This window comes from Plecotus auritus, assembly GCF_963455305.1.
Source record: "Plecotus auritus genome assembly, chromosome: 5".
Lineage (NCBI taxonomy): Eukaryota > Metazoa > Chordata > Mammalia > Chiroptera > Vespertilionidae > Plecotus > Plecotus auritus.
Window position 1 is genome coordinate 128,516,100 of NC_137776.1, and position 17,408 is coordinate 128,533,507.

General features: G+C 38.6%; 1 protein-coding gene across 1 annotated transcript in view; it reads right to left on the bottom strand.

The window, feature by feature from the left end:
• Window positions 1–11,405: 11,405 nt before the first annotated feature.
• Window positions 11,406–17,408, bottom strand: part of LURAP1L (leucine rich adaptor protein 1 like) — a 52,355-nt gene continuing 46,352 nt past the window's right edge. The window contains exon 2 of the mRNA XM_080668083.1: window positions 11,406–13,754. Coding sequence (XP_080524209.1) covers window positions 13,380–13,754 — 375 coding nt within the window. The 3' untranslated portion in view covers window positions 11,406–13,379. The remainder of the gene's footprint in view (window positions 13,755–17,408) is intronic.

Below are 17,408 nucleotides of genomic sequence, written 5' to 3' on the forward strand. Positions count from 1 at the left end.
CAGTTTGAATCCAAACCTCTTTCCTTTGTCAAGGCTGCATACTTTTAGCTTTGTGTTCTGATGTAGTCTCTAGTGTGGTCTTTTTCTGATGATCTCCAGGCCTCTGGACCTTGGTTGTTTAGCATGATTTGTAGCTTTGCAACTTTTTTATCATGGGCTTGCTATTGACCTTTATTATTAAGAAAATCTTTAGTAAGAATTTTATTATATGGTTTATCTCTTAAATCTTTATGACATTCCTAATCTTTTTGCTCTTCCCATTGGGAAGGATGTCTGCTCTTACTTTGCAAAGATGATTTTGGGCAGATGAAGCATATGAATGCTAAGGTAAGGAAATTATTCTGCAGTAGAAAGTTTTATTTATTTATTTGTTTGTTTGTTTATTTTATTTATTGATCAATGTATTACATATGTATCCTTATCCCCAATAGAAAGTTCTTAAAGGGAGTGTGCAATAGTATAAAACTATAGAACAACTATGACTGAAAGGACATTTTACATTTAAAAAAACACATGTTTTGTAGTTATTTCTTCAAAATGAATCTTATTAAAATATGAAATAGGGTAGACTTTCATAATTAGAAACACAAGCCTCTGCAAGAATGTATAAGTATTTGCATCACTAAAAGAAAGAATGGATCACAATATTTATTTAAAAGTGAATTGTTTCATTTAAAACCAAGTAATTCCCAGGTAACAAATCACAGTGACCCCAGCGATTAGTTATCAGATTTCCCTGTAGAACTCTTAAGATACAATCCTGTGATGAAAACTACATATATATATATATAGATATATATATATTGCATTTCTGTTCCCAATTCCTGAGTCAAACCTTGAAATTGAATTCTTAAGGCCTTCAAAGCCCGTAGGTTCAAATATGTTCCTCATCAAACATAAGAACCTGAAATGGAAAAAGAAAGACTTTTTTTACAGTGATTATTTTTATTTTTCCAAAACAGCAGTCAATGGACTCAACTTGTCTAACTTTGCAAGTTCTTTGAAAGACTTGAGATTTTAGCATTTCTAATTAGTTGGTCATCTTGCAGTTCAGAGATTTCAGCCACTTTCAGAGAATTGCCAGTCTTTCAGAATGTGGGGTTATTTTCATTATGCCTCTCATTAACTCAAGTGGGAGCCCCTCGTCATCAATTAAATGAGTCTTTCACCCTAACTGCTGGCAAATATTTAAGCCTGGAACCATGCCAATGAAAATCCACAGGAATTTTAATGTTTCAAAGCTCTATGGGTAGTAAAAATTTGGAAGAAGGTAGAGTCATGATAGATTTTTGGTAAATCATTTGGTGAACTTCTATTGAATTAAAATGATCTCTCTGATAAATGGTGTGTGTGACTGTAAATGGTATCACCAGCCATCATTTTGTCACCTATCATTTTCTCACTGATTGATTTGACAAACCTAGTAGGAAAAGTAGGTCAGGTATGGTACATTTTTAACTGCTCTCTTACTTATATTGGCTTTGTTTTTCATTCTATAATAAATCTACCAACGTAAATAATTATTTACCTGGTATTGTATACGTAAGGAACCTAAAATAAGAAAGTGACACATTATATAAATATTTTTTCCATTTTTTTAAACATAGCTCCAAGTGAAATTTGAAACAGCAAATTAACAATGTTTTAGAAAGTCTGGATGTCTAAAGAATTTTCTGTGCACCTTGGTTGGTGTCCAGAAACTAAAATTTGAGAAAACAGAATCTGAATTTAGCATCTTCTCATCACTTTAAAGGCTTAACTATTACTGTAAAACATGTACTATGAAGGAAAAAAACGTGTTTTGCTTTAAAAACATCCCCAGATTTATTAGCTGTATAATGATGACTCTGAGGACAGAAGGCAAACGACTGTGTTTCGTTTGTGTAATTCATGGCTGGCACTGTGTTAACAGTCGTAGAAATGCAAGTTGCACAGTTAGTGCCTTTTCTCGCAAGAGTTTTACATCCATAGGAAATAAGGTGACAGAAGCTCAGAATATTCTGAGTTCAGGAATGGTTTATATAAACAGCTCAAAGTCAGCAAAATGTTTTCCAAAAACCTTTGTCAGATTTCTGCACACAGCTTATTGGCCAAAATTTTCTCTCGTAGCCATGGCTAGCTACAAGGGTGGCTACAAATGCAACAGTTTAACTTCTGCAATCTCTATAGAGGAGTTGTTTGGAAATGATTATTGGATTGGTAATACAATAGTATATGAATCTAAATTATATTCCCTAGGATGGGCCCATCTGAATTTCTTCCTCCTCAGATATAAGCGGATTCCTTTACTTAATTATTTATTATGACAGTAACATGATTTATTGAGTGTTTTCATGTGGAAGGTACTATTCCATGTAATTTCCAAATATTAATCCTTCAACAATTCCACGAAGCAGGTTTCATTACGCCCAGAGAAAACTGAGACACTTCTCTGTTCATGCAACTAGGAACTGGCAGAACAGAAATACTCTCAAACCAGTGCCTTTTGCACACTTCTACCACCCTTTAATTGCAGGTTAATGAACATCCCATATCAGTCCTTAAATGTCTTTTTTTCTTCTTTTTATATTTATACTTTAAATGGAGTTTATTGTGGTAAGTGTGGGTCAGATCATTTTCTGAAACATAATTTAAAAAGGCAACTTGGCTGAACTGTCTATCATATAGTACAAGTTCCCCCAAATTCCTCATTTTTCTTATGTGAAGTGATGGATTACTCTACATGTTCTCGTGCAGCCCTTCAACACCTAACACATATAGTCTCTGAATTTAAAAAAAATTAGATCTTTGAGGGTCCAGCAGAGTAGTTACCTCAGTCCACTTTTTATGACTGACAGAATTTTCAGATTGAGAGTTATCACTCATCTGTTTGCGAAGAATCTTCAATAAAAAATACAAAGACAGTGCTTTGAGAGGAAGGCAAAGGGGCAAGAAGCTGGAATGCATCTATGAAAAAGGAGTAAGAGATTTTATGAGTTCTCATATATATTCCTTTGCATGAGAAGGAAAAAATGCAGAGTTGATAGCTAAAACTATATTTGATTTATAGGTGGATTTGGCTTATGTAAAAATAATTGTAGTAAATTACTCGGAGAATAATCTAAAAACATGAAGAATGCAGCGTTTCCCTACTGGTACATGATCTATCATTAGTTAAGTATGAAATAATGCAGGCTCTGACAATTCTTCCACCCACGTTGGACACACAGGCTCTGTGCATGATGCTAACAACTTGAAAGATGCCAACCTTGGGCAGTGTTTGGAATCCGGCACTCTAAGTACAGGTGGATGAGATAGGATCCCAGCACTGGCTCTGGCTTGGCTTGACCAAACCTTAGGTTAAGCATGCTACACATTAATCCTGAGTGATGGGTGAGGAGATCTGAAAGAATGTGTGTTTAATGGGAGTGCTCTATTAAACATTTAAACAATGATAACTATGATTACATAGAAATAGTGTAAAGTTGATGCACCAGTCAATAAAATCCAAATAGAAACTATATCTTGTTGTGTAAGGAATTAAAACCTTGTGAAAAAAAACATTTCTGTCTACTTATTTTCTCTCCTTCTATAATACCTCTATAGCATTTCTATACTTGCCCTGAGAAATCCTTCTGCTTTGGAAAACTACATTTAAATCTTTCAGACATCCTTCTGCTTTGGAAAACTACATTTAAATCTTTCAGAGTTAAATGATATTGGACCATACCAGGACCATACCAAAGACATATTGGCTATAAATATAACTGTATGCAGACAAATATTCTTTTGATACATCTCAAGCTAAGAAAAGACACATTGAGTTAGTACAATGTTTTTGTGCTATAATTTGCATGCTGTGAGAACTTTTGGAGTCAGTGAAACTTAAGTTAAAATCTTAGATCTGACCATTACTGTTTGAATGAACTTGAGTAATTTATTTAGAGATTTACCAAGTACAGAGATAGCATGGATATGCTGCCATACCTGAGGTCATCAGATTCTCCCAACAGAACAGTATTTCATGTGATGCAGTTTCTGGTATTCCATGTCTGGTAAAAATCAGGGAAATAGGTATATTTGCTCACTTTTGTATTTATACTGATTCTGTTTAATAAATTCATCTTCTTGGAACAAGTAACAAATGAGTGCTATGTTAGCATGAAATCTGTTGACAAACTCTAAACCATCAATTTATTAGCCTTAATTTAAATAGTTCTCTTGGAAAATGGCCCAGGATTAAAACACAATTTAGTGGTGGTGACTAAGATTTATGCAGAAATGATTTTATTATACTGTGTTTGTCTTAACAATGAAAGTGTGAGTAAAGTAAACCTCCCTGGGGTATACTTTTGATATATTTCAAGGATATAATTTAGTGATTTTTGCATTAATTCAACAATACCTCTTTGCACATTGGACCATGGTCCTTATTTAGCATCTATCATACTATTTTGCAATTGCCTTTCTTTATTTTTCTTTAGATTATAAGCTCCATATGGGCAGGAAACATGTCTTTTTGACATAAATAACTAAAAATATTTTATAACAATTTTTATTTTTGGCTGTGGTTGAGGTAGCATTGAAAATAAAGAGAAAAGGAGGCAGTGTTACTAGCTACAAATGCGTTTTATTGAAATTAATAATTGTAAGTACTTTTATAATATCCTTTTTTGACAGTACGGAAAATGTACTTTAAACTTAACAGATCTTCAAACAAATGGCCATCAAATAGTAAACACTTCAAGATACAGTAACTCTGAATGAGTTATGAATCATTAAAGAAATAAGCAAATGAAAATTATCTTATGGAAATTGAAATACCTAGTTTTTAAATTAAATATATTTTTTATTGATTTCGGAGAGGAAGGGAGAGAAAGAGATAGAAACATAGTGATGAGAGAGAATCATTGATCAGCTGCATCCTGCATGCCTCCCACTGGGGAGTGAGCCTGCAACCTGAGCAGGTGCCCTTGACTGGAATGGAACCCAGGACCCTTCAGTCCACAGGCCGACACCCTGTCCACTGAGCCAAACCAGCTAAGTCTAAAATAACTAGTTTTTAAGAATGGCTGCTCTCCCACTTAACCAGTGTGCTGGGAGATTACAGGGCACACAGCGATCTGCTGTGTAACATGGTCCAACTCACCCTCCTAAGCATGTGCTTCTCAGGAAGATGGACTTTCAGGGCTTCCTCCCAGAGTAGAGGCTGAAAGTGGTGTCACTTTTGCTGCGAGGAGCCCAGGAATATTTATATAATCCATCATGTTTATTCATGAAGTCAGAGGAATGGGAGTTTGGTCCCACAGGAGTTTTCTTAAAACATTATTTGTAAAAGTGTGGGCAGTTGGCCAAATCTTAATCTAGCCTCTCATAATTTAGCCCAGAACTCTTTCTTGTTCAGGTATGTATTTTCTTCTTTGGCGGTAAAAAAAGCATAGAATAAAGCAGAGAAGGACACATGTAAGGCACTGTATTTGTAAGGTAACACAAGGGAACATTCACAGGTTTTAAAGTTTAGGATGGAGACATCTTAGGGATGTCATTACACTGCATATCATAGTTCACTCTCTGTACCCCCACACTGCGTGCCCATCTCACATGCAAATTGCATTCGCCCCATTCCAAAATTTCCAAATGTCTCAATTCAATAAAGCCTCAACTTTATTGACTTTAAAACCTCATTTAAATTTCATCATCTCAAAAGGCCTTCACTTCTTCATCTAAATCAAGTATGGGTTTAATCCCTTCTGAGGGGGAATTCCTCCCCGTGTGCAAAACTATGAAACTCAAGAAACAAGTTATTTGCTCCCAAAATACAATGGTAGGACAGGTGTGGGATGCCAGTTATAGAGAACCCTATTCAAAAAGGGAGAAAAGGAAGGGAAAAATGCACCAACATTCCCAAGCAACTTTAAAATGTAGCTGAGGCATCAATATTCGTTTTGAAAGCCTGGGAATAATCCTCTGTGGTTTTCAGCTCTGACCTCTTGATTTCTGACTTTTCCCTCTGAAGTTGAGAATCCAACCTCTAGTCATCCTCCAGTTTTCATCAGGAGTAGCATGTATTTGATGCTGATTAGTTTTACCAGCCTGGCTCCTAACTGGGGGGTTTGGGTGGGTTCTATAGCCTTTTTTCATTTGATCTCTCCTTTCTAGTCCAAGCCGGCAACGTTTCTGCTAGTATAAAAATTTCAAGTCCCTTGTGAGTTCCCTTGGTATGTCATAGGAGTCCACCCCATTAGAAAAGAAGCTCCTCCATGGGTCTTTCTTAGATAATCATATCTTTAATTTTGTGTTCTGCTGACAAGGTTGAGGGGATCCATGGATCATGTGCCTATTCTCCTTAAAGGGACATTTCTGTGACTGAATACTCAGACCTTCTGAGTCTTCGGAGACATTAGACAAAGGTCGTCCAGCCACACCCTTGGCTTTGTATCCAGAACACTTTTTCTTGAAAGTGATGCTCCTGATTTCAGTGTCTTTGGCAATCTGGACAGCCAAGACTATTCCACTTCATCAAGTCCTGCTTCCTTTTTGATTAAGTTCTTCCCTTATCCTTACATCTTTCCTCTTGCATTTTACTGGAAGAAGCCGGGAGAAACCAAGCCACATCTTTAACTACTTTGCTTGGGAATCTCCTCAGAAAAATATCCAAGTTCATTAGTTACAAGTTAGGCCTTTCGTAGAACTGAGGGACACAGTTCTGCTAAACTCTTTGCTACTACGTAACACGACTTCTCTTTCTTCCAGTTTCCAATAATGTGTTTTTCATTTGCTTCTGAGCCCTTAGCAGCAGTGCTTTTACTATCCTTCCTACCAATCATCAGCTTATGATGATTCAAGTGTGTCTAAAACAGCGTAGATTTTCTCTTCTGTGCTTCTCGCATCCTCCTGGCTCTTGATTAGCAGAGGCATTCAAGTCCATATTTCTAGCAATAGTCTGTTCAAAGCAATCTTGGCTTTTTCTATCATGCTCCTCAAAATTCATTCTGTATTTGCTCCTTACTTAATTCCAAAGCCATGTCCACATGTTTAGTTATTTGTTAAAGCAGTATCCCACTTCTAGTTCCCAACATCTGTATGAGTTTGCCACATTAACAAATCACTACAAACTGAGTGGCTGAAAACAACCCTGTAGATACTTGATTTTAGCTGAGTCAGACCCATTTTAGACTTCAGAAGTCCAAAGTGGGTCTCACTCAGCTAAAATCAGGTGTCAACAGGGCTCTAGGGAATGTCTGTGTCTTTCCTTTCTCAGCTACTGGAAGCTTCTTGCATTTCTTGACTCGTGGCTCTTCTCTCACAGCCAAAAGTATGACATGGACACACCTCTCTCCCTTACACCACTGCCTCTTTCTTGTAAGGATCCTTGCAATTATATTGGACCCTCTTGGATAACCCAGCGTCATCTTCCCATCTCAAGACCCTTAACTTAGTCGTGTCTGCAAAGTTCCTTTTGCCATGTAGTCACAGATTCCAGGAATTAGGACCTGGGCATCTTTGGGGAGGTGCAGGTGGAGCATTATCTTTGCTACCAAAGAAACATACTATACAAATGAAGTCTTTAAAAGCGAAGTTTATACCTCCCTTCTTTCTGCATCACCAGGACCTGGTATAGTTATTGCCTGGTACCTAGAAGGCACCCAGTAAATGTTAAATAATTGTTTTAGTAAAAATAACATGTATTTGGCATTTGCTACATGACAGACACTCTTCTAAGAGATACAGCGGTGAACAAAACACACTTCTCATCCTCACACACCTTACCACATTCTAGTGTGGGGAAGCAGAGAGTATATGCACACAATAGTATTAGGTGATGGGTGACATGAAGAACCATCATCCAGGGTAAGTGTAGAATTTGCTGGGTGTGCTATGTGAGAAGTCCTTTCAAACAAGGTGCCATTTGACTGGAGACCAAACAGAACAGAGGAATCGAGACTTATAAATATTTGGGAGAAGAAATTTCATTAAGAGGAAATGGTAAATGAACAGATTCTGAGGTAGGAACATGCAGGGGTTTTGAGATTTTTAAGATATAGAAAGGATGCCAATGAGGTTCACAATGAGAGGCGAAAGAATGGACTAAGAAGAGGTCAGACAGGTAGAAAGGTGACAGGTTGCATAGTATTTTGTAATCTGTGGGAAAGAGTTGGATTACACTGAGAGGGAGATGGAAGTACATTACATAGTTGGAACAGAGGCTGGCAAAAATCTGACTTGTATTTTAAAAGGTTATTCTGGTTGCTATGTTTACTGCTACCTGTAGGAAGGTAAAGGTGGAAGCAAGGAGACAAGACAGGGCTATTGCAGTGGTCCGGGAGAGATGATGCTGACTTGGCATAGAGTGGTATCAGTGGTAATATGAATTTGTAGCTCATTCTAATTTTTTTTTAAATTCTCACCTGATGATATTTCCATTGCTTTCCAAAGAGAGTGGAAGGGAAAGGGGTGGGCAGGAGGGTGGGAGGGGAAAAGGGAGGGATAAAGAAAGGGAGAGGGAGAGGGAGAGGGAGAGGGAGAGGGAGAGGGAGAGGGAGAGGGAGAGGGAGAGGGAGAGGGAGAGGGAGAGGGAGAGAGAGAGATTGCTTTGAGAGAGACATATTGATTGGTTGCCTCCTGCTCGTGTCCCGACCAGAGCCAGGATGCAACCTGCAACTCATTTTGAAGCCCCTGATTGGGACTCGAACCTGAGATCCTTCAGTGCAAGGGCCAACACTCTTAACCACTGAGCAACACCAGCCAAGGCTCTGAATTTTTTTCTAAAGTAGAACTCATGTGATTTGCATGAAGGATTGATTGTGGTTTGAGAGAGGCAGTTAAAAATGACTGCAAGGATTTGGGCTGAGCATTTGTGAGCGGAGGCATCATGTTTTGAACTGGGAAAGACTACAGACCATAACAAATGTTCAGTTTTGGATATGTTTACATTGAGTTGCTTATCAGACATTAAGCAGAGATGCTGTGTGGGCAGATGGACATGGGGACTTGAGTTCAAGGGAGAGACTGGGGCTAGAGGTACACTTTTGGGAATCTTAGCACCTAGGTGACATTTAAAACTGTGGAGCTGGATGAAGTCCCAGGGAAGAGAAGAGGCGCCAGCATTGAACAGAGGTACTCTCTTATCTGAAGGTCAGAAATCTGAGAAGAAATGAGCCCCAGGGTATGCTCACAAGCAGGCAGTGGGGAATGAGGGGATCCAAGAGAGTGAGGCCAAAGGAAGACAGTCTTTTAAGAAAGGGGCAAGCGTGGCCCTCATGGCTTAGTGGTTGTGTTGACCTATGAACCAGGAGGTCACTGTTCAGTTCCAGGTGAAGGCACATGCCAGGGTTGCAGGCTCCATCCCCAGTAGGGGGTGTGCAGGAAGCAGCTGGTCAATGATTCTCTCTCATCATTGATGTTTCTCTCTCTCTCCCTCTCCCTTCCTCTCTGAAATCAATAAAAATAAATAAAAAATAAATAAAAAAGAAAGAAAGGTGTGATCAGTCCTGGCTCTGTAGCTCATTTGGCTAGAGCAATGGTTGGCAAACTCATTAGTCAACAGAGCCAAATATCAACAGTACAACGATTGAAATTTCTTTTGAGAGCCAAATTTCTTAAACTTCTTCTAATGCCACTTCTTCAAAATAGACTCGCCCAGGCCGTGGTATTTTGTGGAAGAGCCACACTCAAGGGGCCAAAGAGCTGCATGTGGCTCGTGAGCCGCAGTTTGCCGACCACTGGGCTAGAGCATCATCCTGATTTGCTAAAGTTGCAGGTTTGATTCTTGATCAGAGCACATAAAGAATCAACCAATGAATGCATAAATAAGTGGAACAGCAAATCAATACCCTCCCCCTCTCTCTCTTTCCTTCCCCCTTCTACTCTCTCTTTAAAAGCAATAAATAATAAAAGTGATCAAATGTGTTCGCTGCTGCTGAGATGCCAGTAAGATGAGTACTCAAAATAACCACTTAGTTTGGCATCATGCACGTGCTTGTGTTCTGATGAGTTGGGGATACAGATGCCTGATTGAAGTTATTCATGGGACTCCAAGGGCCTTTATAATCCACCAAACAGCAAAGACTCCTCACTGCATTTCTAAACTTTGACAAATACTTAAAACTATGCTATGGAATTTGGGGCTGACTGGTACTATAAATATTGGAGTTTCTTTGAAGTTTAGTCAAGACTTCTGCATTAGTCATCTAGAGTTCATTTCTTTACAAAACTCTCAAAATGTACTAGCTTTAAGCTGTCTAAATTCCTTACCTTCAATTATCTCCCTATCATAAGACAAACGAGTCTATAAAAACGGAGAGATTAATGTAACGGAGGAAAATTCTGTTTTCCTGGGAGAACACAACTCAGTCCATGCAGAATAGTTTGGAAGTTTTTGCTTTAACATTTCTACCCCATTTCCTTATGGTGCTGACAGAGAGCGAACATCAAATGCTGCAGGTCAGGCATTAGTTATGGGGATTCCTTAGTGGAAAATGCATTTGTTCTCTTGAGACCAATGAATATGTTAGTAATTAATTAGTGTTGTATAAATTCATATTCCCCTCTTCTTAGTAAACTCAACTATCAAAACATTGTTGGCTAATATGTGACTCCATATGCCAAAATCACTAAGTCCATATTTGGTATCTTTTGAAAAAAGTAGGCATAACTGTAAAGCACATGAAATATTGAAACTAATAGAGCCAAAAAAATTATCCTTACATACTCTGCCAGAGTTTATTACAGGTTCTTTATAACGTATAAATGAAAACTATTCCACATACTTCTCTCATAGTATACTTCTATGCTTTTTCATTTCCTTTCTACAGAAGGGGGACTTACAGAAGGTATGGGATAGACAAAAGCAGAGGAAGCTGATTGAAAAAAAGGAGGGTGTAAAAGAAATTTGCCAGATTGAATTTATCATCTGAAACTGTGATCCAAGGATGCAAATAATCTTCCGTGTTTCTGGCTTGATCTAGCCAAATGCTGGGTTTTGAGGGGGTTAGAATTTGCTCTTGATGCTTCATGTAGTCTTGCTCTCTGCCCACCTCGCTCTTATTGGGGACATTCTCCTTGCAATGGTGCAGACACAGGATTACGCATTTCATTACCCTCTGTTTGAAATTTATCAGTCATATTTCTAAGAATGTTTTCTCAACTAGGTCATGTGTGCTAAAAATTGCTTGATTTAACTTTAGATTAAATCCAAAAAAAAAAAAAAATAGCCAACCAACCAGCTTTCATTAAGGGAATGAAAAAGAAAACAGAAAGGGTGAAATATATGAGGAACAGTTGGCATATGGTCAACTCCCTGATTCGCCTATAGGCACAAACCTGACTCTGGACATGTGATTTCAACAAAGGGTTGGGAAGCTCAGTATTGGAAAATGCAGGTTCCACTGATTGAAAGGGAAATGGTTGGTTACTTTTTTCTTTTTGTCATCAGCTTATATTTGCTTTCTCATTTGTGCTTTATTATTTAACTTCAATAGGTACAAAAGAGTCTACTGAGTGTTATTGTTAGGAATAAGATATACCCAAATTCAAATCCCAGTTCTGACACTTACTGGGTGATTTGACCCATTTACCTACCTTCTGTATGTCTTAGTTTCTCAAACATAGAAGGCAGACAGTCCCCACATTATGAAATTGTTGTGATGAACATTATATCAAGAAGTTTATGAAAAAGGACCAGTGTAGAATATAGACCCTATAGATTTTAATCGTAAATTGAATAATATATGTCCTGGAAACAAACAATACATTTGACAAGTGTGTTATAGGTACATAGTAACAAAGGACATTTTAGGGAGACCATGTCTTGAATATGGACATTTTTTAGTTTAAATAGGAATACTTTTTGATTCATATTGTAAAATATTTTGTGCAGAAACATGTATCATTACAAAATACAGTTTGACATCTCAATAGATTAACTCACTAGTAATCATTAAGGTAAAGGAAATGTGGAGGAATAATAATATCACATCAAAATTAAGAGATTATTTATCCACCACAGGATGAAATGATACCATATAAGTGAATAGAGATTCTGCTTTGCATGTACTATATCTATCCATCCATCCATATGTATTATCTAAGTTTTTATATATCCAATTGCAATTGCAAAATGCATATAAGTGAGTGTTAACAAAATCTCAAAATACAATTAAATTTAGGACCCCTTAACCCAGGGGTGGGGAACCTTTTTTCAGCCAAAGGCCATTTGGGTATTTATAACATTATTCAACATACAAAGTTATCAACTTAAAAATTAGCTGTTATATTTGATTAAACATGTAATTAACTGACCCCTAATGCCTTAGCAGGGCCAGATCAAATGATTTCGTGGACCTTATATGGCCTGCGGGCCAGACATTCCTCACCACTGAGGCTTAACCTCTAATCACCATCGTATCTGATCTCAATTATCTGAAATTTGGGAGAATCAAGTATTACCATACAACATAGTCTACTGTTTTCAGTTAGCATCACTGATGATAAACCCTAGCCAGTTTGGCTCAGTAGATGGAGCATCAGCCTGAGGACCACAGGGTCACAGGTTGATTCCAGTCAAGGGCAAGTACCTCTGTTGCAGGCTCCTCCCTGGCCTGGGCCCTGGTGGGAGCTCATGCAGGAGGGAACCAATCGATGTGGTTCTCTCACATTGATGTTTCTCTCTGTCTTTCCCTCTCTCTTCCGCTCTCTCTAGAAATCAATGGAAAAATATCTTTGGGTGAAGATTAAAAAAATAAAAATAAAAAAATAAATAAAAGAATCACTGATGAGAAAGTGCTGATCTACACTATGAATACCAAGTTGAACTGAATAGATTTCATATAGTTGAGTCTTCCAAATGATTGCCATAAAAATGCGTGACTAACAGTTTTGTTGATTTTTATGCTAGGAAGTTGTGGACTGGAAATAATACCTAACTTGGTCCCAAGCATTTGGTCCCTATAAACAGTAATAAACCTCAGTATCTTCTAGACAATGACACTTTGAATCATTTAGGAATGCAAGCAACAAAATTAGCTGTCATCAGACTTTGGTTTATTGCAAAATGTAGCAAAGTTTTTGATGTAATCCCTGACCCCTTGCTCTGAAAACAAAAGCAAAAACATAATTATTGCTTATTCTTTCCCCCTTCTTTATTTGTGCCACTGTTAAAGAAGGGAGAGAAAAAAAATCATTGCAATAAATAAAAATAGAGATGTAAGAGAGAAAAATAGATGAATCCAGATTAGAAATATTAGGAGCAACAGAAATATCATCAAGCAGTTTCAAAATATGCTTCTTTTTTTTAAAGGCTATCATGTAAAAAAAAAAAATCACACCAAAAATATAGCAGCAGAGAAGAGAGATAAATACAAGTTAATTGCACACTAATCCCATGCAAAAAACCTGGGTCATTAGCCAAAGCAATAGTATTCAGAATCCAATTTGGGATGTTTGTGCAGTGCTTGGGAGTCCTCTATCACGGAGCCATCACTGAATTGGTCCAAGTCTGACGGGGTCTGATGGCCTGGTACATCATCTGCCAAAGTGTCCAGATAGCTCCCCACAGAGATGCCATCCAGCCCATCGCTGCCGTCATGTAGGCTATTGTAGCTGCCGTGTAGGGAGGTGCTCTGACTCTCCAGCAAGCTGCACAGGCTGCCGCTGAGACTGCTGCCTCGGCTGGTGATGGTGGCTTTCTCTTCAATCATCCACTTGATGGACTCAATGCTCTCATTGATAACAAGCAGCTGGCGCATGAGCCTGGCGTCCGTGGCTCTGAGATTAACCTACAGAGAAGGGGGAGAGAGGAAAGACCTTCCAGTTAGCCTACGTTCTTGAAAGACCCAACATTCATTTGGATTATATCTTCTTCAGCCCATAATTTTAAATTCATAGACTAAATGCACTTGATCTTAGGATGTTTTTGAAAACTGCTGACCAATGGCAGGAATCCTAATCAAGGAACTCACTTCCTGCCAGACGCATCAGGCTCCAAAAGAGACAATAAAACTCCCACTGCATCCCTGACCCTGACCAAGATGCCTGGAAATTTCATACTGAATATCAGGTTCTCAGCTAAAAAACGTATGCTCTCTTTGGCCAGATTAATAGTTTATCCAAGTTTACTTGAGAACTTGTGTGTGGATGCTAAGAGGTGGGGAGAGGAGAAATGTGTAGAAATTAGGAATTATCATAATCATTGTTACAGCTTCTATTTTTTTGAGTGATAACATGCCAGGGATCATTATAGAAGCTCAACACTCGTTATAGTAATTCTATACCACAGGTATATTATTTTTATCCCCATTTTACAGATGAAGAAACAGAAAAGATTTGAGAGTACAGAAGAGGTCTGTTCTCTTTATAATTTATGAACATATATAGTAATCAATAATGCCTTGTTTCTAAGAGGAACCAAATTGCTCTAATATTTCTTGAATCCAAAAGGGTACCATTATACTAGGCTGATACTCTTTGCAAGATGCAGTGGACAGATAGTTTCTGTAGATTTATTTGCTTCAAATATATCAGGGGCAGCCCCAATCAAAATTGGGGTATGGAATTCTGAGACGGTTCTAAAACTCCCCTAAGTGCCTTCTAGGTGTATATTCTGATAGTTCTAAGCTACCTTGGAGAAATCTGTCTTTAAAGCCACAAAACATAATTTCTTTGTGGGTCTTACACTTCAACGGAACATTTGCTAACATCTGGTGTGTGGTGGTTCTGGGGAAGGTGGGAAAAGGGAGGCTGCAGGAACTGGCATCATTTCCTTTGTTCTTGGAGTTGGAGAGATGTGGCTCCTATAAAGACTGTGGTGCCTGGACTGGGAGGCAGGGACACATTTGGCCACCAGGGGTCCTAGTCACATTCTTTATGGTTTGAAATGGATTCTTTTTTTTTTTTTTTTTCCCCCAGTTGGAATCTTTTAACCCAAGAGTCTGGGCTTTGCTAATTCTCTTTAACACCCATGGCTAATTCAAATTGATAGGTTTCTAGAATTATCAAAGGCACTCAGTCACAGTGACTCAAGCCATAAGGGAGAAAGGAGCCTATTGTCTTCAAATATAGGCATTCATTTTTGTAAAAAATATTTCCTGGTTATGAATTAATCCATAACTGAAGGCAAACTTTGCATTTAGTGAATGTGGTGAACAAACATTAGGGGAGATGGAATTTCTACCAGGGACTTCAAAGATCTAAGATTACAGGATAAAATATATATGTATAAATATAAAAAGCACAAAGTACAATTTAAAAATCCTTCTTTTTGATAGGATATTCAATAAAGGGATTGGGTGATTTCCTTATCTTTTCCAAGAAAGCACTGAGAACAAATTCTTTGGAAGGTAACCAGTGAAAATCATTTCACTGCAGTGTTCACAAACAGAAGGATGTAAACTTAGTAGGTCTAAGAGGAGAAATGTGTAGAAATTAAGGAATCATTATATCATCATATATTAGCTTTTCTATTTGTGGTGTCATCTCAATGACCTTGCAGTGACCTGTTCAAGAAGGAGACTTTCTGGAAGTTTTTATGTTCCAGTTCACCCATTCACCCCCATGAGCCATCAAGATACTGTAATACGACAAATATTTACAAATCAGCAACAATTTGCCTAAGTCCACTGAGGAGCCTAGAAAATCAGGATGAGCTAAAATCTTGCAAATGTCTCCAGTCAGGCACCCGTAGCTGATAAAACACGCTGTGTCCATTGCTGGTGCAATATAAAGGAGACCATTTCCCGAGAGCTCCCCAAATGAGCACAGCTGCATCTGTTCACATGCCCACCCTGTCCCATGCAAGTCTCCCAGCCCAGGCTCAGCTCTGGGTGTGTCCCTGCTATTCCTCTCACTTGAAATACTTTTACTCTCTTCCTGCCCTAAATCCACTCCATACTTCAAGTCCCACTTCTTCCCTCAACCCAACTTGCTACTCTAGCCTCCTCTGCAGTCCTATTAGTTTATATCACAGATTAGCTTAATTTTGTATGGTCTTACATTACTGTGTCTTTGAGCTGTTTCTTTGACTAAATTTAAAGTGCCTTTAAGAAAGAAGCCATGTCTTCTATTTCTTCCATCTCTTTAGGTGTGTCGTAAGCAATGATTGATTTTTTTTTTCTTTTACAAATAGTCGTAATTTGGGGACCTCAAAACATAATAATTCACATTTCCAGAAAACTGTGTCACTCAAGGGTTAAAACACACTTAGGATAATATTTCAGCAATTTTTGCCTGAGTCACACAGTGGCTGCATCAAATACAATTTTTTAAAAAAATTCATTGCACAATATGAATAAGAGGGGAGTAGACTATGAAGTAACAAAAGCTTCCTTTGACCGTGACATGATTTATTTAAATAAAAAAATTCTTTTCTTCTGAAAGCAAACATTCACAGGCCATTGAACCACAGTTGGGGGAAAAAACTGACGAAAGCGGGTCAGTTAGAACGCGTTGATCTGGCTGATAATGATTACAGATCGACTGTGTCTCACTCTCTGTCCTTGGTGAGAGAGTAAACAGCTTCCCACTGTGGGAGCACTGGGCCAGCCGGTTCACACGCTGCCCATCCATTTCCTGGAGCTGCAGGCGGCTTGCTTCACACTCACTGCTTTCTCCTAGAACTAAGGTGTGGCTGTGCTACTGCTGATGAACCTTGGAAGTATGAGCAATCCACCACAGAACTAAATCACAGTGTCACTTCAGTCTCCAGTAGCTGCCCCACCTTTTCTCACTATTATTCATGTCAGTCCTTATGAAGTCTTACCATCGATTAAGAAGAGAGTAGACGAGAGAGAGAGAGAGAGAGAGAGAGAGAGAGAGAGAGAGGCTGGCTATGTTGGCAGGAGACCATGCAGTTCTTTCACTTGACGTCTTATAAGGTCCGGTAACCTTACTCTGAGAATGGCGAGAGGTGGGAGGCCCTCCTTATGATCTGAGTCTGATAAACAACCCCCATACCACATTTCTGGTTTTTCTGCTCCCTTCATAACATTTATCACTAGTTGAAATCGTCCTGCTTCTTATTTGTCTACTTATTTTCTGTCTCCCCATTGGCATGCAAGTGCCACAGAGTGCACAGGACTTGATGTGTCCTCTTCACTGCTCTGTGTTCAAGACATACAAGAGTGCTTGGCACCTAGTAGGTGCTCGATTAGTGTTCATTCAAGGGCTGAATGATTTCGTCAGATTGGACCATCTGTCAGGAGCCCCCCTCCCTTGGGTTCTGCTGTGGGCCAGTGACATGTTTGTTTCTAGAAGAAAATACACTTTTTTAATTTAAATCATGTCACGGTCAGAGGCAGCTTCTGGAAAGAGCATTTCAGTATTGAAACGTTTCCAGCGTGCAATCCCACGCCTCTTCATTCATAGGCCTGGGACACTGGGAAACCGGCGCAAGGTTATTCCTATCTTCAACGTGCAGATTGCGAGCTAGTATCTCC